This window comes from Danio rerio, chromosome 2 (genome assembly GCF_049306965.1).
Source record: "Danio rerio strain Tuebingen ecotype United States chromosome 2, GRCz12tu, whole genome shotgun sequence".
NCBI classification, from domain to species: domain Eukaryota; kingdom Metazoa; phylum Chordata; class Actinopteri; order Cypriniformes; family Danionidae; genus Danio; species Danio rerio.
The window spans coordinates 47,780,164-47,802,475 of record NC_133177.1 but is presented as its reverse complement, the minus strand read 5'-3'; the positions used below and the strand labels follow the sequence as shown (position 1 = coordinate 47,802,475).

Below are 22,312 nucleotides of genomic sequence, written 5' to 3'. Positions count from 1 at the left end.
CCTGGTGCAGTTGAAGAAGACTAGGGATTAGTGTTGGGCGATATACAAAATTTCAGATCGCCATATCGTCCTTCTGTGAGATCGCCGATACACGATACTATCGCATGGGGGCGTGGCAGTGTTACGTTTATGAATATATAATATTTGATTATTATATTTAACCATATCTAAATATATTTAATAACCTTTTGGCTGATTTATTTTTTTTTGCTTATGTAATAACCTACTGCATTTGCATGATGTTTGATCTTGGATAATAATTCAAACCAATGCACGTCACCACCCTCTTAAAGCTAAATATGCGCTGACACTGAAATGATTTCAAACAAGACTCGATGCAACAGTGCGGCGCGGGACAGGATTTGATTGTGACTTCGGGTTCAAAGCAGTCTCCACGGCCCGCGGGACTGCTGCAAAATGGATATAATATACATGGATGAAAGCAAATGAAATGATATTTATCTAGGCACGGAAGAAACAAGGATATATGCTCTAAGATTCTTTCAGACGGGAGGCGGATAGAGGACTTGCCGCCCGCACGTGAAAATGCGGTGAAGTTTTTGTTCAGTTGAGCTCGGCACGGCTTCAGGTCTAATCATCACAAAAGTAATCAACAGTGTCACGTTTGTATTGCTAAGATCGAACACAATTATTGCGCTTGGCATAGGCTATGTGTTTACTGTTTTCTGATGAGAGTTTCATTTTAGACATGACTGCGGCAAGTCGCCAATTGCTCTAATATTAAATAGCCTATTTGACCTAAAACTCTTCACTGGTCAGTAAAATATTCTTTATAAGTTATTAATAATCTGTTCAATAATTCTTAAATGACAAAATGAATGGTAAAATACAGATTTTAATTTAATATAGGCTAGTTTAAATAAATAAATGTATTTTAATAGCCTATATAAATAAATATAGGCCTAACATATTTAAATTAAATAAATGGGTTAATTTCTGAAAAAGGCGCATGTCCGTGTCTATCATTTTAATCAATTAAACACAAATAAGACAAGCATGTATATTCCGTGTATTTGAAGGAGCAGTCAATGCATGCACTGAGAATATAGTCTATAGCCCCCTTAAAACTTAAATAGGCTATTAATAACGGATATAAAAGATAAACAGCTTTTTTGTGAAAGCAAGAGAGAATCTTGCGGGAGTGCTGTTATAAAGGAGTCTGAAATGATCAACGACCGCAACAGGTTTTATTCCAGAACATTTGAGCTGGTTTCAAAATTCTTTCATTTTCTTCTTCAGCTGTTTCATTTTTACAAATCGCTTTATTTAACTTGTTTGTTAATAAAATGCAGTTTTGCTATTTAGCCTATTATTTTTAGAAAACAAAGTTGCAAACTAATTTGCTCTGAGAGGTGGCTATGTCCTCACCTGCAGCTCGCACTTCAACTGCTGCTGCTGAGAGAGAGAGAGAGAGAGCAAGAGAGCGCAAGAGAGCAATAGAAATGATTCATTTTTGTCTGAAAGTGTCGGTCAGGTGATGTTGATGTCAACAACTGAAGCTGTTATATTATTTGTAGTTAATTTATTATTATTGAAGATGTTTAAAAATAATAATACTATTAATTTTATTCAATAATGCACTTAAAATGTGCTAAAGATCTACATTAATGCGAAACAAGCTAAATATCGTCTTTAAAATCGTCATAGGTTTCAGCTCTCAGCGATATCTTTGCCTATCGCCGATACACGATACTATCGTCTATCGGCACAACCCTACTAGGGATGCACCGATACCATTTTTTGGAACCAATCTAATCTTGATACCAAAATTCTGATTATCGATCACTACAGATCCGATCCTGTGCCATTTTTTTTTTCTTAGCATAATTCAGTTGCTGTAGCTCTGGTGCTAAACTCAAATAATATATCTTCTTTAGTAAAAAATAACAGACCTATAGGCCTATACATGTCAGACCTCACAGTCTACCTAAAAACATAATGTTTGCTGTAAACTAGGCTACATTATTTGAGCATTCGTTATGACATTGATATCTGTTCTGGTGCAGCTTATGTTTCCTTTTTTAATATTAAGATTTTTCTTTGAAATCTGTAATAGGCTACCAATATCGACAGTAATCGTTGGTAAAATAATCAGCCTTTTAGTAAAGCCTGATATTTTCCTGCAGGTTTGACGCAGACTAAACTAAACAGTCCAGTTTTACTTAAAAATCCCAGCGTGAGTGAGACGGAGAAAGTTCAAAACAAGGCCTGCTCAAAATGCTTCAGCGCCAAAACACAAACTGGTCTGTTAAATAAAACGTTAATATAAATAAAATTACAGGGAAATATTCACAGTTTCAGGGTAGCCTATATTAGGCTAAATAATTTTCTGGTAATGACAATCTATTTTGTGCCCGTAAGTTTCACTGTTATTAATTTAATCAACTACTTTGATCACAATGGGCCAGGCTTTACAAACTATTTGCAGCACTGAAAGTATTCCTTTCGGGAGAATAAACTCAGTCAGAAGGATGAGAGAACAGAAACCCATTGTGAGAATAGTTTTACGGAGTGAAGCGCTTGATGCATCACTGAGATGCATCACCTCCGGCATCTGCAGACACTTCCAAAACAGCAGCTCAGAGGGCGGGGGAAGAAATTAGTGCATTGAGGATCTGTCCATTTTATTATTGAGCCTTTTCTAATTAAACATTTCAGGTAGGCCTACTTTGTGTGTGAAGAGCAGATAACAACCCTTTCTACTCCAGTATTGTGAATGACATCTGCTGATCTATATAACAGACATAGCTCCACTAATTATTTAAACTAACAGGAACAAATAGTCTTGGAGAAAGTTTTTCATGTTGTCATGAACACGACACAGTTTGATTTGTGAATGAATGGAGAATGATTGACAGGCGCAGCACCAGGAAGCACTGAAGTGAACATTAATTTAACCACATGAATATTTATCTGTGCTTCACAATAAACTGTAGATTGGCCTCAGAACATTTAGGTTATAGTAGGCCTACATGAAAATTTTCTAGTGCCTTATAATCGGCTACCTTCATTGCTTAGTTGGCTTATAAACACAAAATATAGTGCACGTGCAAGATTGGATTTGGATCGGTACCAGCTGGCCGATACCCAATCCAGAAAACATATGCGGTATCAAACTGATATCCGATCTAAATATTGGGATCGATGCATCCCTAAAAAAGAATTAAAATTGTGTATGACTCCCATGTCTGCATTGACTCAAATAACTTATTAAAAAAGTAATCTAGAAAGGCAAAGAAAGCGTTCTTGCAGAATTCCCAGAGTACATCAAGGTTCTCTTACTCCAGACATGCTCAAGAATGATCATGTCTGGTCACTGGGCTGGCCAATACTGGATCACCTTGACCTTTTTTGCTTTCAGGAACTTTGATGTGGAGGCTTTCCAAGAAGCGCTATCCTGCTGAAGAATTTGCCCTCTTTTGTGGTTTGTAATGTAATAATGGGCAGCACAAATGTCTTGATACCTCAGGCTGTTGATGTTGCCATCCACTCTCTTGCACGCCCCTATACTGAATGTAACCTTAATAATGATTTTTCCTTCACCAAACTTGACTGATTTCTGTGAGAATCTTGGGTCCATGCGAATTCCAATAGGTCTTCAGTCGTATTGTGATGATTGGGATGCAGTTCAACAGATGATTCATCAGAAAAATCTACTTTCTGCCACCTTCCCAAATTATCAACTAGAAGTCAAGTAATTATTTGTTGCTCTTACAACTGGGATTGACAAAAAGACTTTTGTCAGGTAGTGTATTCCATTTTGAACAAACATGAAACGTGAAATACTTCAAATAAATATTAATGTTAGAGCAAATAACATAAACATAGACAAAAACCTTGCTGGGTGTGGCAACTCCTCCAGCCCCTCCCCCACTTTGTTTCTGCGGCGACATGGCAATCATGTGTCCGCCCTTCACCGTGACATACTGCTGTTGCTGCTGAGATGCTGACGTGGAGACCACCTGTTGCTGTGGCGACGGTTGGGTGGGTACCTCCCCTGGCTCTTGTTTGATTATAACCTGAAGACAGAAAGACAGACAGGCAGAAATTGTATTACTTACTCTGTGCTTGTCATATTAAAGCAAAATGTGCACTGAAAAACCATCAGCTTGATTCACGGTTCAATCTGAACTGAGATGTTCTCCGAGATATTGGATGTGTGACCCAATCCAAAGTTAATTTAGAAAATCACACGTTCCCATAGGTGAGATAAACACACACTTCTTCGAGAAGAGACTGAATACTGAAATAAACTCAGTGAACTTGAGCTAGATTCACCTCTCCTGGCAGAAGCACATAGAAAATTGCACATTTACACAACTCCCATTATTTAAAGATATCGAAAACACAATATCACTGCAATATTTCTCAATTTAACAACATCAAAACATGTTAACCTATTAAAGCCAATAACTGGGATTTCCACCTGGATTTTGCCTACCCACATTTAAAAGCTTCCCAAATCCACAAGCAAAAGTGTAAATGCAAAAGTTTGATATCATTTTAAAGACAACTCTTTGAATTTTCATAAAACACTGTTGAAAAGGAGTAAAACTTTTTACTAGTCAAATCTAATGATATTTCTTCAAGGAACTACATTATCAAATAATATTATTTTTACAATTTTACACAAACAGGGAAGTCAACAAAGTATGGAATAAACAGAAGTATGGAAATTGGTCAGATTTAAAATGTGCAAAAATCAAAAGTTGAAGAGAAAAATTTAAATTTTTGTCAAGTAAAAGTATAGAAAAATGGGTTTGACAACTGCAGGTTAGATTAAAAATATAGTTACATGCAATATTATTAGCTCTCCTGTGAAATTTTAATACATTTTAAAACAATACTTACAGCTAAAACTAAACTTTATTTATATTAAAAGCTACGACTTGTACTACAATTACAAGAAGTTATGCAAAAGCCACAACAAGCTATAAAAATATAAACATAAAAATGTAAATATTCCCATGTTTCTTAACACATTTTCAAACATAAGTCTCAATAACTAATTTACTTGTGATAAGAGTACATAATATTTTACCAGTTATTTTGCAAGATAGTAGTATTCAGCTTAAAGAGTAATTTAAAGGTACCTATTTCACCCCTTGTTTAAGATGTAATGTATGTATTTGTAGTTTCAGCTAAAAATACCCATCAGATTATTTATCATAACTTTATAAATCTGGAAACTTGAGCTGTTATGGCATTGTAGCTGTTTTTGTTGCCTGTGCCTTTAATGCGAATGAGCTGGTTCTCCCTGCCCACCGCCCCCATGGGCGTGTCAGAGCCGTAACCTTCATGTAGATAAACAGCACAGTGACAGACAAGAATAAAGCAGATCTTCCTTACAACAGTAAGAACTTTCCCACCAGTTATGTGATATTATTGTTGTGGAGTTCATTCAAGCCTTTCTGCAATGATGAGTCACACATAATCAATTTAAACTTCGCTCATGTGCACACCCAAACGTTTCTGCACGCAAATGTGACAGAATACACGTTATTATCCACTGCTTTATGGACATCCGTTATGTCTTCTTTTATAATTGTACTGTCATGTGGCTGTGGTGATGAATTATGTAGCGATTTTACTGTCCTTATTAGAAACATGTACTGTTTTAATAATTTTTTAAACTTGTAAAACTCATTCTTGATCATATTCCAATGATGACTGATGATCACAGAGTGCTGAACAGATCTTTTAATCCCAATTGCTATGTGCACGTCCTGTCTAACGGAAATAATTATACTTGTTATTACGGAAACATGTTAATATTCTGCTGTCAATCAATTAAGTGGGTGGGGAAATTGCACTCCTTTGTCACTTTGGGGTGGGCCTTAAAATGGGAGGGATTTGGATCCTATTTTATTGTAAGGAAGTTTAAAAAAATGAGACTTATTGTGTTTCTATCGTTCCAAAATATTTCATATCATTCCAATATCATTCCAATATAGGTGCCCTTCAAAGGCTAAACTAGGTTAAATAGGTTAACTATTGGCAATTCATTAAAAAATAATTGTTTGTTCTGTAGCAGATCAGGGGGGAAAAAGTAACTTCTTAAGAGGGCTAAGAATAATGCTTCTAAAATTAAATTACTAAAAGAAATAAGAAATGTATTCACAAGAGGGCTAATATTTATATCATTTGTATATCAAAATAAAACAAATAGCAGTCTATGGTAATTGCCCACAAAGATAGCTATACAAGTGTGAGTGTGTGTGTTCAGGGAATACTCTGGTCCTCTGCACAGCTTGCGCAAAAGCAGCAGCATCACGCCACAGATAGCTGTCCCATTTTAAACCCTCACACAGCTGCTGCAGACACTTACTGCACCGCCTGGCAGGAACTATTAATAACTAGCGGTGTTAATTTAGCCCGCAGTGTCCAAAAAACATTGAAACACCCTCAGAGGATAACCCAGATAGAGAAAGAGACAAAGAGAGATCATCACCTAATTTTGGTGTGTTTTTCCTCAGTTCAACAGAAGGACAGACCTATTACTGCTTTAAGTGTTCGCATGATTCAGTCAAAGCATATTTTCACAAATAAATATAGCTCTGAAGAACGATGGCATATGAATAAATTGCTATTCTGGAGAGCCTTCCTCTTACAAGCTCCATTACAGCTCTCTCTGAACACAAACGAGAACTGATTGATCGTGCCAATCTGCCTGAAGGGGAACTGAATGTGCCACATTGTTTTCAACTGCATACATTTATATTTTTCAATTATAGGTGTTATGCTCACAATAGCCACATCATTTACACTGATATTCTATTCTTATCCACCCACTCTTGGTTTCAGCTGAATTGTATGTGTGTGTGAGAGAGATGCTCATGGCTATGCATGACAATAATTCAAGCCACTGCCAGATTGTTAAAAAAAAGACTGTTAAAGGGATGAACAACACTCTGACGGAAAAGTACATAAATTGTTTACAAATCCTAAACACATGACTGGAAAAGACCCCAAACTGCACTGAATGATGGGTCACACTGAATAAATCTTAGATACAGTGAGAAACGCATACTCTTTCAGTCTCACCTTGACGCCAGAGGACAGGAAGCTGCTGGTGTGAACTTTAGGAGCAGGTGATCGAGCACCATGGGCTGTGCTGCTATGCTTGGCTGGACTGCCTGAGAAAACAAAGAATAATTACTAATAAATTTAGAACATATTTATTCCACTTCATTTGACAATCAAACCATCCTAATGAAAATATGTAACTCTTATCTTGTAAATGTAAATGTAATCTTTATTTTGACACCTAAGTGAAAGCAATGATCTAAAGGAATAGGACAAAATGCATACACTTGGTCAATGTTTCGTTTGTAGACTGAATGAAAACAGAAGTTGTGAATGTGAACTATGAGAAATGTCACATATTTATATTTACATGAAAGAAATGACAGGTGAAGAACATAATATATCAGCAGATGTTAGTCATACGTCAATCTCAAATCAATATCTCTTGTCCCTACGTAGCAAAATGTGGTGTTTTAAGCGCTATGAGTGTTCCATATTTCTAAACAGTTCATTGATTGGTGTGCACGGTGCACCGTCTTGTGGTTCCATCACAGAGAGGCTGTAAGTCACTTTCCAAAACCTTTTCATTCAATGTTCTGTGTTGGTGGAATGATCTTCCATGCAGATTCACTGGTATGCTTTAAATGACATCTTAAAAACCCATCTTTTCCGAGAGCACCTGAACCCTGGTGAATAAAACCAAGATCCCTTTCTCTCCCCCACCTCACCATACACCAATCCAAATGACTATAAACTCTGTTTATAGGCCCCGTTTACACTAAAACATTTATTTTTAAAATGCATAAGTTTTGCTACAGGTCTGCCTTCAGCCCAAACCACCCCGGAGTTTTCAAGCCCCGAAAATGGAGTGTTTTGGAAATGCCAAAGAAGCCATTTTCATTTTAAAATGCTGCTGCTGCGTGTCAGTGTAGATGGGGGAAAACTGAGACATCTTGGAGGCTGATTAGGGGTTTTTCTAAAATTTAAAATTTAAATTTAACTACACAAAGTTCAGTGTTGCATCCTTGCCTGGTAAGTTCAGACTTCGCAAGTTTGATATGGAAAACAAACTCTCAAGGACACGTAGGGTAGGTGTACTTTAAAACATCGTTCACATCACCCTGGCTACGTTGTTTTATTATCTTAACAATAAAATAAAACGTAGTAACAGACACAAACACTAAACATTTATGAAGTGTGCGTCACAGGTGAGTGGTCTTGACAAACCACCTGTAGAAACACTTTCTTCCTCAAAAAAAAAAAAAAAAAAACTAAACTCCAGTGCTCTTACTCTAGCACTTAATTCTTCAAGCACAAACAAATTACTTTATATAACTAGCACTTCTTGTGTATATTGACCCTTGTTGAATCACTAAACGCCTCCTCAATTGTAAGTCGCTTTGGACAAAAAAGTGTTAGCTAAATGACTAAATGTAAATGATTCAAAAAGTTAAATTGTTCATTGATATTTAAACAAACATATGTGACAAATTTCACAATATACACGTTAAACAAAAAAAAAGATACATTTAAACAGACTTTATGCCTCTTCGGGGTGGCACTGAATAAATTTATAGTTCTTATATCCCACAATGTGCATTCTGATGTCTTTAAATTACCTGCCTCTCCCATTCTCAAAAAAAGACTCCAACATTAAAAGTAAGTTTAATATAAGCTAAAATCAACTTAAAAATAAAGGGAAAAAATTAGCATGCGTTGAAATTATCCTGTGGGAATCGTCAGAGTCAGTTTTTTTCTGCTTTGCTAGAAACTGCTTTCTTCGTGAACACATTGTATTCAGTGATCTAATAAAATATTTAAAAATATAAAATATTTCTGATATTTTTGGATTATTCACTTACTAAATGTATTTTTTAATTATTGAGAATAATTAAACAATGCATTAAGAAAATAGGCAAATTTCTGATTTAATTCAATCTCTAAAGTGAAAAAAATGTAACCATGCATCCCCTGTGCACACCATTTTGTTCAGCATGTTTGTGTTTGTATGTTTGAGTATTTTTGAGTGTCACAGCGCTTTGTACTCAGGTTTGAGACAGAGGTTAATGAAAACTTCCTGCAAACAAATGACACTGTAATACATACAGGTTGTGCATCATTGTGCACAACAGAATCGTAAGCAACTCTGTAGCTCAGTGTTTAAGCCAAATGTGTTAAGTCTGCAGCTCTGCTCTTCTGCGTTACATTTCTCCTGTACATCTGTGCAATTTGAAAAAACAAAAGAGTTTATTTACTCCAAATCTTATAATGCACCATTCCCCAGGATGGTTGGAGTGCAGCTTCATCTAAAGATTCACAGCATGCTTTTTACGAGCTGTTCTGCAGTAACACAAGAACAGATATTACAGCTCAAGACATTCATGTAGTGTATTTCTCAAGCTGCTCTTTCACCGTACTTTGTACAATCAATTTTATATTAAATTAGGTGAAGGGAAAAAACAATCATTTTATCAATATAAGGTGATTTTCATTTTTCAAGAACAAAATGAATCAAGACAGATTCGCTCCTCTTCATAAAGTAATGAAACATTTTCCCTGCAGGGAATCTTTATTTCCGGGTGATGCCTTAATAATTCATAAAAGCATGTAGCAGAATATTTTATATGTTGGTGTTAGCTTTAATTCAAAGCAGCTGATTCTTAGATGTTCAGACTTCATTACCATCTCATTTTGACTCTGTTGTATGAACTCTGTAGAGGCTTTATCAAAGCAGAATCACAAGAGATCAACAAGCTTTTAAATATAATGAGCCTTATACAGAAACAACACATTTGTCAATCAAAGATGCATACATATGTCCTAATATATCTAGTTGGAATTTTATAGTAGGGCTACACAAAAATATAGCTTTAGCATCGATAAACATCCACAATAATCATATTGCAGGCCATGCAATATTAAATGGGGATTGTAGTTGAGGAGCCACAGATCGCGACACATGAGATTTGTGGAGTGACTGCAGAGTTTTAGCATAATAGAGTAAATGTTTGTTATGTGTATGTATTTCTGAGGCCAGTGACTGTATGAGGATTTTACAAGCATTCAGGGATACAAAATTGTACCGTTTGTTACTTAAATAATTACTAAATCTATTGAATTATTTAAACAGTGAAGACTATGCAGTATTTTACATTTGATTATTCAATTACTACTACTGAATACCATTAGACTCCTCAGAAAACAAAAAAGCATTATTTCATTTGTATCTTTTGATCTATATTGTATGTATCTGTGTTTTTATATTGTTTAATATATTTTATGCAGATGCACTCCCTGACAGAATCATCCTAATTAATCTAAAAGGATCAATTCTAATGTTGAATGCACAGTATGTAATGTATACAGGGCTTTACATTAACATCCGCCAACCCACCAAATGCGGATAGATTTTATCTGTAGCGGGTTAGACAGCCACCTCCACTAGCCACATTGGCTGGTTGAAAATTATTTTTAAATTGTAGTTTTCTTAAAAGCATGGTTCGACAATAAGGATGGCCCATTATTTGTGCAAATGCGATCTTAGAATCGAGAAGCAGCATGACTGACAAATATAATTTTGCTCGTGCGGGCAAAAGAAAACCGGTTGAATATCGACTGAGAGGATAATCACTCGCGCCGATGTGATGCGTGCATTTAAAACACTTGCGTGCGACTGTTTAAAACATGTGCGCGCTCCTGTTTCCTTGCCTAAAACAACTGTGCCTGGAAACGCAATTGGTGTGATCGGTTCTCTTTCAAGTAGACTAGACAGAAAGTTATGTTCATGCACCCACAGTCTTGCTGCTTTCAAGAGCTCCAAATTTGTGGCTAAAAAATAATGATTTATCTATTTTAGTGTGGTTAGAGATAAATTTAGTAAATCCTTTTAGCTCTGAAAAGTCATGTGAAATAAAAACTAATTGTAATACCACACTATGAAACTATGACCCATATGCTCATGCTCACTGCAAGCTCAATCACAACATACACAAAAAGTAAAATGAATTAGAAGGCATGTGGACATTCCACAAAATCTAAATCAAGTAATTTTAGCATGTCAAAGTCATATTTATGCATTTAAAATATATTTTCCCAACAATAAACCTGTGGCTAGTGAAAATGGAGAGTGGCTTGTAATGTAAGAAAACTACTAGCCACACTGGCTGGTGATCAAAAAAGTTAATGTCAAGCCCTGAATGTGTATATATATGTAATAAGAAAAAAAATCCTCTGAAGTTTGTGATATCTGGGAGGAGTTTTTGCACTTTGTGGAAAAAGCAGACATTGAAAAAGCTTTGAAAGATTTATTTCTTCTTTTTTATGATTATTATTTAATTTTTATTTTTCATTAAACCTGTCTGGGGTAAGTTTTAGGTATAAACGCTGTGATAAATTCTATTAAAAATTATTTTTAAAAAGAGATATTTTAATTATTATTTATTATTAGAGATATATTTGTATTATTATTTGTTATTATTAATTTTTATTTAACCAGGAAGTTTCATTGAAATTTAAAATCTCTTTTACAAGAGCGACGAAGGTAATAGCATAAAGTAAAACAATTTCAACAATACATAACCGCCACATAACAACAACATTTCATTAGTCCTCTCAACAAAAACAATCACATGCTTCCAATACTCTTTCTAATGCCTTTAAATTCACCAAAAGACAGAATTTTATTTAGTTTTAAGTATTTTTGCAAATTATTCCATGCCCAAGGTTCACAATAATTTGGTAAAATTTATTTTTACCAAGATCAAGGGTATTTTAATATGCAAACACTTGGAAGAGCATAGCTGGTAATTCCCAGAGCTAAGACAAAGAAGAGTTCAAAGATAAGCTGGAAGCTTTCCTAAAGTAAACAGTGTTGTTTTCTACGTATAGCTAGTGATGTACAGCCAACCATCTTATATAAAATACAAATGATGAGTACGGGATTTTGCATTTGTAATAAAACATAGTGAAGCATGGTATACAGAGTCTAGTATATAAGTCTTGTTAGAATAGAAGATGCTGCATGCATGTATATCACCATAATCAAGCACAGATAAAGAAACAGTAGCTTCTACAAGTGTCTTTTTAGCATTAAAAGTAAAATTAGATTTACGTCTAAAATACAAGCCAAGCTTCGGTTTTGGCTTCCTAATCAGACTGAATCAGATATTCAAGTTATCTGTTAAAACTGTATTCATATCGCAATATATAATTTTAGATTTTTCCAACAATGTGCAGCCATATTTTGTAGCATCACAGCCTTGTTTTCGATTTGACTATCAAACCTCTATTGACCTCATTCTTTACATTTGAGCAGGAACAGTCATTGGCAGCTTTTTGGCTCGAGACTTCCGGTCTCATTCACTTCCATTGATTATTATACATTAAAAATGGCTTGTTGTGCTGCTTGATGTTGCAAACTGATATTTAGAGGGAAGTTGGGGCAAAAATCTGCAGGACACTAGCCCTCCAGGAGCGAGTTCGAGAACCCCTGCTCTATAGCAACATTGGATTTTACAGTGAAACTCAAAAGTTATTGTCTCACGCTGTCAGCATTTTTGTCAGAATACCAGTGTTTAAAAGTACATTCTGAGTGCAGAGCATTCAACGTGTACTTATGATGTCTGAAACTGCTGTCTAGATAGGCAGTCATTTGGTTTTAGAGAACACAAATTTAAGGTCAGACAACTATGATTTTCATAGTCATGCTGGAAAATATTGTTAGGTGTCAAGTTGTACTTTTTTTTGTTCTTGTTGTCCAACTCTAAATGGTCAATATGTTGCTTTTGCACCACAGAACAGAGCTCGGACCACTCACAAACACACATCTTCCCTGAGAGCATGTAGGTGTGTTTGTGTGCGCTTTAAAGATGCCAGAATGCGGTTATAGGTAATAGAGCAAATGCCAGGAGCACATCAGCTGTGCAGCCATGGAGGTGGAATTTGCTATCTGCGTGCACACACACACACACACACACACACACACACACACACACACACACACACACACACACACACACACACACACACACACAGACACACTCACACACACAAATGCTTCTTTAACTGCATACTCTACACATTTCTAAACTCTCAGTGAAGTGGTCGCTATGGCAACTTGCTCTTATGATGGCCTGCAAACCTACTGCATGAGTCATGGGAAAGAGTAAAGCTTGTGTGTGTGTGTGTGTGAAAGAGAGAGTGTGTGAAGGATAGAGAATAAGAACTGAAGGGGAAACTTGTACTTTGTGATTTGTCTTCCTCATTCTCTCCTGACACTGACTTATCATACCCTCCCAGTGCACGATGCAACACATTTCAAGAAAAAGTCATTTCTTTGTTCTGACTAAAAGCAGAACAATGCCGCAGACCAAGGTTATTATGGTTAGCAAAAACAAACGAAAACTAAAAATTTAAATAATTTTCGCTAACTGAAATAACAATAAAACAAGAGTTTTTAAAAAACTAGAACTAACTGAAAATGTAGTGTACATACAAAACTAACTGAAACTAACTAAAATTATAGCTTACTTACAAGTAATTACAAGCTTACTGTATGTCTTTTTTGCATAAAAAAAGTGTTTGACCCTTGACACCTTAGAGTCTGTAAACCTGGTGCCATTGGCAAGATCAAGCCGATTCTCCTCCAATCAGGCCTCACTGTTGCTCCCGTGACAAAAACAACGAGTGGAACTGACAGCAGCACGGTGACAGCATTAAATATGATTCGAGCAGAGACTTAAAAGTACTAGTTTAACAAATCTGTGGGCAATAATAGGCTTTATTTCCATATTAGTGATCCTGATCGTAAACAAATTGCTTTTTTTACCCGCATATTCTGGGTGAACCGGTTGAATCATTTGAAATGATTTGCATCTCCAGTAAACACTAACCCACAAACTACTTACTTTTAAACATGCCTGATACTTCAAAAAACTAATTAAAACTAACTGAATTTGAAAACAAAAAGTCAAAATGAAATAAAGATAATGAAAAATCTAAAACCTTGCTGCAGACCAACCATACCCCTTAAAAACAGAACTAAAGTAATTAAAGTAATAAACTCGGATAAACATATATTATATGTGATTTATCATGTGGTAACTTACATTGTTCCTCCATGTGAGGGAATGTACATACCTGTAGCTGCAGATGAAGACGCAGCCATATTAATGACTTGTCCTGGTTTGTCCACTATTATATATGGGTTATTTATGACCGACGGGCTGGACTTCATGTGCACCGGTGTGGATGATGATGTCCTGGGAAGAGGAGAGTGACTGGGAGTGGAGATCGGGGAGCCTGGAACACAAAAATTGCATTTCTGGGATTAAATCTGCAGTGTGACCCTCAGATATCTTTGTCTGTGTTTCAGAGACACGCAGACTATAAATCCATAATGCAGCATGGAGCAGTCTTTCATGTTTACAATTGTCTGCTTCTTGCCTCACCTTTATATGGCAAGTCAACCATCTATGTGTTGTTATTGCGAATGTGATTTCTGTACCTATTTGTTTGGGATCACATTTTAGCAAGTGTGAACAGCAAAAAAAAAAGTAAGAAATTGAGATCTTTACATATCTATTTCAAGCTACATTAATATGTGGTTTGGTTTGGCATCCTATTCTAATCATCTTTCTGAAAATCTGTTGCAGTGTGATAGATTTTGCATAACTCCTTTGCCTATGGCTTTCTCACTGCATTTAAAATGAAAACACCTCAGGCACTGTATATAGGAAACATGCTGAAGGTCTATTGCAAGTTGTGTGTTAACTAGAGATGCGCGGATGGGCTATTATTTCATCCGCATGACAAAATTCATCATCCGTCCGCCATCCATCCGCACTAACATTTTTGACCAATTTTTAAAACCGCACCCGCCCGCCATCTGCTGATTGGGCTCTTTATTTGAATGGCTTATTCCTTTTTATTATTAAATGAATGTTTCTTTATTGATCATTATATAATAGAGAATGACTTTAATGTAGACATGCAGTTAATCCAAACGTGCAAGTCATTAATTGACGACGCTTTGAAGTTACGCTATAGATACGAGGAAGGACGTGTCTTTTCACTTGATTCGATTCCTCGGTCCTTCAGTCTTTTCCTTGCGTCCTTCCCTCGTAACGTTATCCCGGTGGGGTGGAAACACGGGAAAGAAAGCAAGGAAAGGAAACGAGGATGCACAAATAAGAAATGAGAAGCACCCGAGGTCTCAGTCTCCAATCGGCACACAGGGACAAAAATAAATAAATAGCCTAAATTAAACGCACTGTACTATACAACTTTTTTTTATTGTAGCCTAATAGAAAACGCATTTTGACTCATCAGCAAACAGTTGAAAATTTTTTAATAAAAACGTCATATCGTGCCTAAGCCTTGTAGGCTCAGTCACCCCCACAATTAGAAATTAAATTAGAAAAATAGATATGCCATCCTCTTGAGCGAACCTGACCAGGCTAAAGTGCATGTATGACAAGTGCCCCAATAACCCATGGACTTAGGATCATCCCCATTCCCCTCAAACTTGAAGCATAACGAAATACTACGCCATTAAATTTGCGACAAAGAAATTCTGGCAAAATAACCTTAGCCTCGGAACGTAAAAGCGAGGCCAACATGTCTAGAATAGAATAGGCTAAACCAATATGAACGTAAAATTATCAGCTGACCGAACTCAAAAGTTTATATTGAACATATGTGTAGCCTAAATAACATAGGCTAATTGGTTTAATATGCCCGGTCTAGTTTGATTTTTTCTTGGCACAATGCAGGAATAAAATAGCATCTACAGTGTCAGGATTCAGACGGGAGCGCCTGCATAGCCACTATAATGCGCCCTGCTGCACTGAAGGAGCGCTCGATCGCAGCACTTGTTGCTGAAATGCATAGAATTCTCTTGGAAAGGTGCTGTAGTCGTGGTAACGCCTCGCCTTATTTCTCCCATGAGGAAAGTAGATTTTCCTCTGCTGATCCGTCTATACGGAAGTTTGTAGAGGAATACTTCTGTACTTCATCCAGAATTAGTGTATCCGATTCCTCCTCCCATTCTGTGAAGTCAGTCCTAGGCTTTTTCGTTGGTGCACCAGCTATGAATATAAAAACAGTACAACCGCCCGCCACCCGCCCGAATTTAATTAAAATATTATTTTTTCGTAACGTCATCCGCCCGATCCGCGGTTTATCCGCGGAGTCCGCGGCTATAACCGCCAACCGCGCATCTCTAGTGTTAATATTAGGCACGGGACGATAACCGTTTTCAATGTATTCTGTGGTTTGGAAAAGTCAAGGATTTAAAACCGCCAAAATTTTCTGTAAAATCGTTCCTAAGGTGTGTAATGATCTTTTATTTACATTTTTTTTTTTTTTTTTTTCAGGAAAACAGTATCTCCTGCAGAAAAAAATATCCAAAGATGCCGTTTTAAATTGTAAAGAAATCTGTGTTTTTGAAACTAATGAAGACAGCAGAAGTCAATGATTCATTTGAATTAATTAGCCTGACGTGTTTACTGCTCCAAAATATCATAAATCTTTCAAAAAATAGAATATATTGTTTTCAAAGGGGAATTCTTTTGTTGTTTTTTTACCTAGACATTTAAAAAGAATATATTTTAGAGCAGTGAGCACAATTTTGTGATATTTTTATCCAAGTTTATCATACAGTCAGAATCTTAAACCAGCCCATGCCTAGTTATTATGGAGGGCAAACCGCCCTAAAATTTGAATATGTTACCAATATTTACCTTCTATTTTATTTTTAACATTTATTAAACACTATATTTGTATTTTTAATTTGTATAGACAACTTACATTACCCTTGTGCACTGTTCAAATGTTCTACCCTTTTATTATGTTCGGGATGAAAACATCCACTGTATTAAACTGCTGTAAAAATGCATCAGATAAATATTTTTTTCAAATTTGTTTTGCATAAATCTGTGAATCAACCTCAGTCCTGATCAAAACTACTAAATGTTTTTTTTTAAATTACACAATTTTATTTCTTTAATTGCCAAGTTCACAAATGATGTCTCTGATTGGGTGAAAAAAACACGCACAAAATGACATATTTTCAATATAACAAGTAATTTGGACTGGATTTTTTTCCCTTGGACAGTCTGTGAATGACAACAACATTGGTTTTGATGCATTGTTAGATTTTCATTTTTTCTCCCTAATTTACTGTTGGTGGCTGTTTTGCCTCATTGACTTACATTTTAACCACATTTGATGGTGCATACATTTTTTTTCGTTTACTCCATGTAGTTCTGGGAGCTGAGATGCATATTTTGATTTTCTCAAACAAAAGTGCACAAAGGTCACTAACACACTCACAGACACACTTTAATTTGCTGTTATACTTCATATAAAATTCAGAAACTAAGCTTTTTTTGCATAGGCCTATGAAAAGGGTTAATGCTGCCAACTGATGATCAACAGTAAAAATTACAAATTTTATCTCTTGCCAACAGGGAAAACCCCCAACAATCAAAAATGCATGATCATATGAGCTGCGTGCCAAATCATGGCACCCTGTACACTTATGCATTATGTACTTATGCACTTACACACTCAACAGAATAGTATATGTATATAGTGTCATCACAAATAAAACAATAATGTTTTTTTACTAAGTGGAAATTCAAATCGCTTCCCTGATGACGTTTGACGGTTGTCAAATTAATGAAATAAATGAGTATAACCGCACTTACCATCGGGAGGCGCTATAATCACTCTGCTAGTAGAATTTTGCTTTCACTATCCAAAATAAATAAAGTTATTTAACATGAGTGCCCTATAGTTCTGCCCCTTCCGCTACGTGATTAAAGCTGTGTTCATTGAGTGCATAAAGTGTCCAACATTCCACATTTCATTTTACTGGTTAAACGAGTGTCAACCGGGTAATTAAAGTGAACATTATTTTCAGTTTTAAGTATGAATACACTACTTGCACTATCCTATGTGATTTTGTGGTATAAATAGTGTAAGTATGCGATTTGAGAAGCACATATGGTGGCATGGTTTTGCAATCAAAAAAATGTGGTTATAATGAAAGTCAATGGAGAAAAATCAGCCACCAACTGTAAATTAGGGAGAAAATTTTCATTTAATCAAAAACAATGCATCAAAGCCAATGTTGTTACTAATCGTTCACATATCCAATACTTTGATAAAAGGTTAAAAAAAATTCAATCTACAATTACTTTTTATAATAAAAATACATAATTTTGTGCTTTTTTTTTTATACCAAATCAGTGACATCATTTATTAATTTGGCAATTAAAGAGTTAAATCATGCAATTTTCTAAGCAATTTAGTAGTTTTGATCAGGACTGAGGTTGATTAACAGATTTACGCAAAAAATAAAATAAAATTATCTATATATATATATATATATATATATATATATATATATATATATATATATATATATATATATATATATATATATATATATTTATTTATTTTTTTTTTTAATCTGATGAATTTTTATAGCAGTTCTTACCCAAATCACCCCAGAGTGGATGGAAACATCCCCAACAGTACTTAAGGCCTAACCTTTCTGACACACAGTTTGTGTTTTGAGCAGACATATTAAAACATCCATTATTCATTCATTTTACCATGGTGAATTAGGAAGAACAGCTGCTTCAAGACCAATCAGAAAATGTCATTTGACTTCCATTGGAGAACAAAACCCAACAAACATATGTGAGTGTTAAGAATTGTGGCAAACTGTTGTTTCCTGGTTTAAAATACCATAAGATGAGGACCACACTTCATAAAATATAGGTCTGGCAAGGCAAGGCAAGACTAGGACACATCAGGCTGAGCTCCTCTTGGATCTGCTGTCACACATTGACAGCAAATCTATAATGCATTACAGAGGAGTTTCTCAACTTTCAGATGGTCTCCTTTTCTCTACAAAAATCGAAATCACCAGCAGAAAAAAAGTGGAGCAACATGAAAGAGAATGTATACAGTGGATTTTACTGCTTGCATTTCAACTCTGCTCTTCTCCTCCCTATGAGACTCACCAGACACGATCTTGCAGCTCATCGTGATCGGCTGGAATGATGATTTCCCTGGTGACTCGGCAGCGCTGGGCACTTGCCCCTGTGGAATGATCTTACAGCTGGATGTAATTGGTTGAAATGCAGAGTTTCCGTGGGAACCAAGTGTAATTTTTTCAGACCTGTTTGACTGTGAAGTTTGTTCCAAACATGAAGGACGCACTGACTCACTTTTGACAGTGACACCTGGGGAAGAAATAAATGAATGAGAAAAAAACGATTCTTTAAGAAGTATAATTTGGAGACAGTTTAAGTTGTCACAAGCACAAAAAGCATTGGCACATAATTTATTTGTGCAGGCAAAGAATAATAAACAGACGATTAAATCACAGCTTCCACTTCTCATGCAATAAAGTGCAAATATCCTACTAATCCTCTCTTTATAAAAAGGATAGAGCAAGTGGGTAAATATATAAAAGCTGTGGCCACATTAATTTGAGCAAGTAGTACACGACAGTCATTCACCATGTTTATGTACATAATAGAATATGTCTGTTTGAATTTATTATCTTATACAGGATGTTTTTAAATCGAGAGATAAAAAGGAGAGGGATAAAACAAGATGATGAAGCACTGATAAAAACAGTGACTGCTCCATCATATTTCACATTTCTGTACAGAGAGGTCAAGTTTTGATCTTCTATTGGTCTCACGCAATGACAAAATGCAAACTTGGGAGGTCAGAGTTCACCAAGCTTGAACTTTGGACATGCAAAACTTGTCACACGAGCTTGCGTTTCTGATCTAGAACATTCGCATACATATAAATGGACATCTAAGAGGTGAAATTCTTTTGTGTAGACACTGTAAAATGGACAACCACGAGTCTGTCTACCTCTTTCTGAGCTGTGTTGATCATCATGAGCAGGATGAGAGGGAGAGGAGTTTCTCCTAGAGCCATGGATAGTTGAGGAGGAGGAGCCAGATCCGCCTACGAATGCTGGATAAGAAGATGATGATGAGGATGATGAAGGGGCAGAGGGGATGAAGTCATCACCCAGTGAGTTCCTGTAGAGCTGAACATCCACCACCTTCAGAGGAAAAAGACAAAGCAATTGAAAAATGGCATTTAAAAAAAATTACAAATCTGAAAAATAAAACACCAATGTCAAAAAAAGGAGTTTAGAACTATAAAACCTCTGCACTTTTACTGAAGAAACCTTCTTCACAAATATTTGAGCATACAGTATATTCTGAAAAGTTGGTTGAAATACAATGTAATATCAAGGTCAGAACCTAGAAACTAGGATTTATTCCATTTCTTATTTTCTTAAAAGTGAACAACATCAATAAATCTTCAGCTGACACATTCACTCATACTTTTCATTTACCTCACTGACACTTGCACTAACCAAAACTGCAGATTTGTGCTCGCCATCATTTTGAAGACTGACATTTTCATTACTATATTGACAGTCGAGACCTTGGCTTCTATTTTTAACAGAAGCTCATTTACACATGCTTATTGCACAAGTTAAACATTTCCTGTGTTAACCCAGAATTTAACCTAGAATTAAAAATGTACCATGAAATATCATTTTTATACTACACAAGACAAAATAATAAATGAAGTTACAGAAAATATCCAGTTATTAAAACATTAATATAGTGTTATTAATATTGTGTGTTGCCTACTTGAGCAGTAACGTCTGTTTGTAGCTTTTTGTGACAGTTGTGTTTCTTCAGGGTAGTACAGAATATAGGGGAAAAAAAAGCTTCCTTTAGCTTAGTCCCTTTATTTATTAGGGATCGCCACAGCGGAATGAACCGCCAACTTATTCAGCATATGTATTACACAGCGGATGCCCTGCCAGCTGCAACCCAGAACTGGAAAACACCCATACTCCCATTCACACACATACACTATGGCCAATTTAGTTTATTCAATTCACCTATACTGCATGTCTTGGGACTGTGGGGCAACAGTAAACTGACAACTGACAACCAGGACTCAAACCAGCAACTTTCTTGCTGCGAGGCGACAGTGCTAACCACTGAGCCATTGCGTCACCTCATAATTTTTCAACATATCTTGAATTTAAAAATAAAAAAACGTTCTATATAAACAAATTAGAATGGTCATATAAACTTATGAGTACAGCTTGTGTTTATCTTACCGTTTCAGCTCCCAAAGTCTGCAAACCTGTGTATGTTCGGTCAAGCTGATGGAGAAGAAATAAAAGAAGATTAACACTGACATCAAAAAACATTCAACAGTATTTGCAGTGGATGGCAGATGAAGTACTTCAACCCACAAACGTTTCTTTTTTCACACTTCATGCCCCTCTATTTAATCTTTTTTTTTTCTACCAAGAACAAAAGAGATTGCTGTGACAAGAGATAAAAGAAGAAAGGAAATCTAAACAGACAGACTGCTTTAAAAAAATCCACCTTTTTTACCTTTAGATTAGAAACACCATGTATAAAATAATGGATTCGTACAGACATATTCTATTCTGCACAATTCGCAGAAACAAAACATCCTCTCAGTGAATAATATCAAAGACATGGAGGTGGATGCAAGTCATCTACTGCTTGAATTCCTCACAGATGAAAGTACAAAGCAAAAGAAAGAGGGGGAAAAGGAAAGACGAAAAGGGCAACAAAAGGGGTTCAAAGACAGCGTGCGTGCAAGCGGTCAGCAAGTGTCTGACCTTTAAGTGGTGGATGATGTCGATACGTTTGTTCCGTTGGTCTTTAAAGTGGATCTGCACACGGACAGGAAACTCTCCCCACCCTCGACGGGTCAGGTGAAACGGTGGCTCACTAAACACACAGATTTGACAAATGCACCACAGTTAGAGATACAATCACCTCCTCTAGAGGGCACTGCCTGTTCTGTATTGATAAAAACTTAAAAATAGAATATTGCACCTTTGCTAAAACTGGAGTCATTTTTTTAAATGAAATACTTTAGTTGAATATTTAAGCAAAGCAAGAATTATTAAGACTCAAAGGTGACAATAAAAGCATTTTATTCCTGTTACAACATAAATACAGTTGTTGTAAATATTCTATTAACAATTTGTTGTAGTTTCTTCAATAAAATTAAGCTGCAAACGTTTTAAACATTTTTAATGATAAGAAACGTTTCTTGTATCAATATATTAAACATATTACAAAAGAATTTAAAAAATCCTACCAACTACAAACATGAGTGTACAATAAGACTCTTGAGTCTTGTTTATATCTGT

General features: G+C 35.8%; 1 protein-coding gene across 8 annotated transcripts in view; it reads right to left on the bottom strand.

Moving 5' to 3' along the window:
• The window catches only part of yeats2 (YEATS domain containing 2), an 81,124-nt gene that overhangs the window by 48,216 nt on the left and 10,596 nt on the right, over positions 1-22,312 (bottom strand). For all 8 annotated transcript variants that reach the window (XR_012393739.1, XR_012393745.1, XR_012393738.1 and 5 more), the window contains exons 8-14: positions 21,773-21,884; positions 21,236-21,280; positions 19,954-20,149; positions 19,083-19,304; positions 14,185-14,346; positions 7,066-7,157; positions 3,858-4,040 (exon numbers count right to left, since the gene is read on the bottom strand). Coding sequence is in view for 4 of the 8 variants with exons in the window: in XM_073929305.1 (XP_073785406.1) it covers positions 3,858-4,040; positions 7,066-7,157; positions 14,185-14,346; positions 19,083-19,304; positions 19,954-20,149; positions 21,236-21,280; positions 21,773-21,884 (1,012 nt within the window). In the remaining 4 variants the exon portion in view is untranslated. The remainder of the gene's footprint in view (positions 1-3,857; positions 4,041-7,065; positions 7,158-14,184; positions 14,347-19,082; positions 19,305-19,953; positions 20,150-21,235; positions 21,281-21,772; positions 21,885-22,312) is intronic.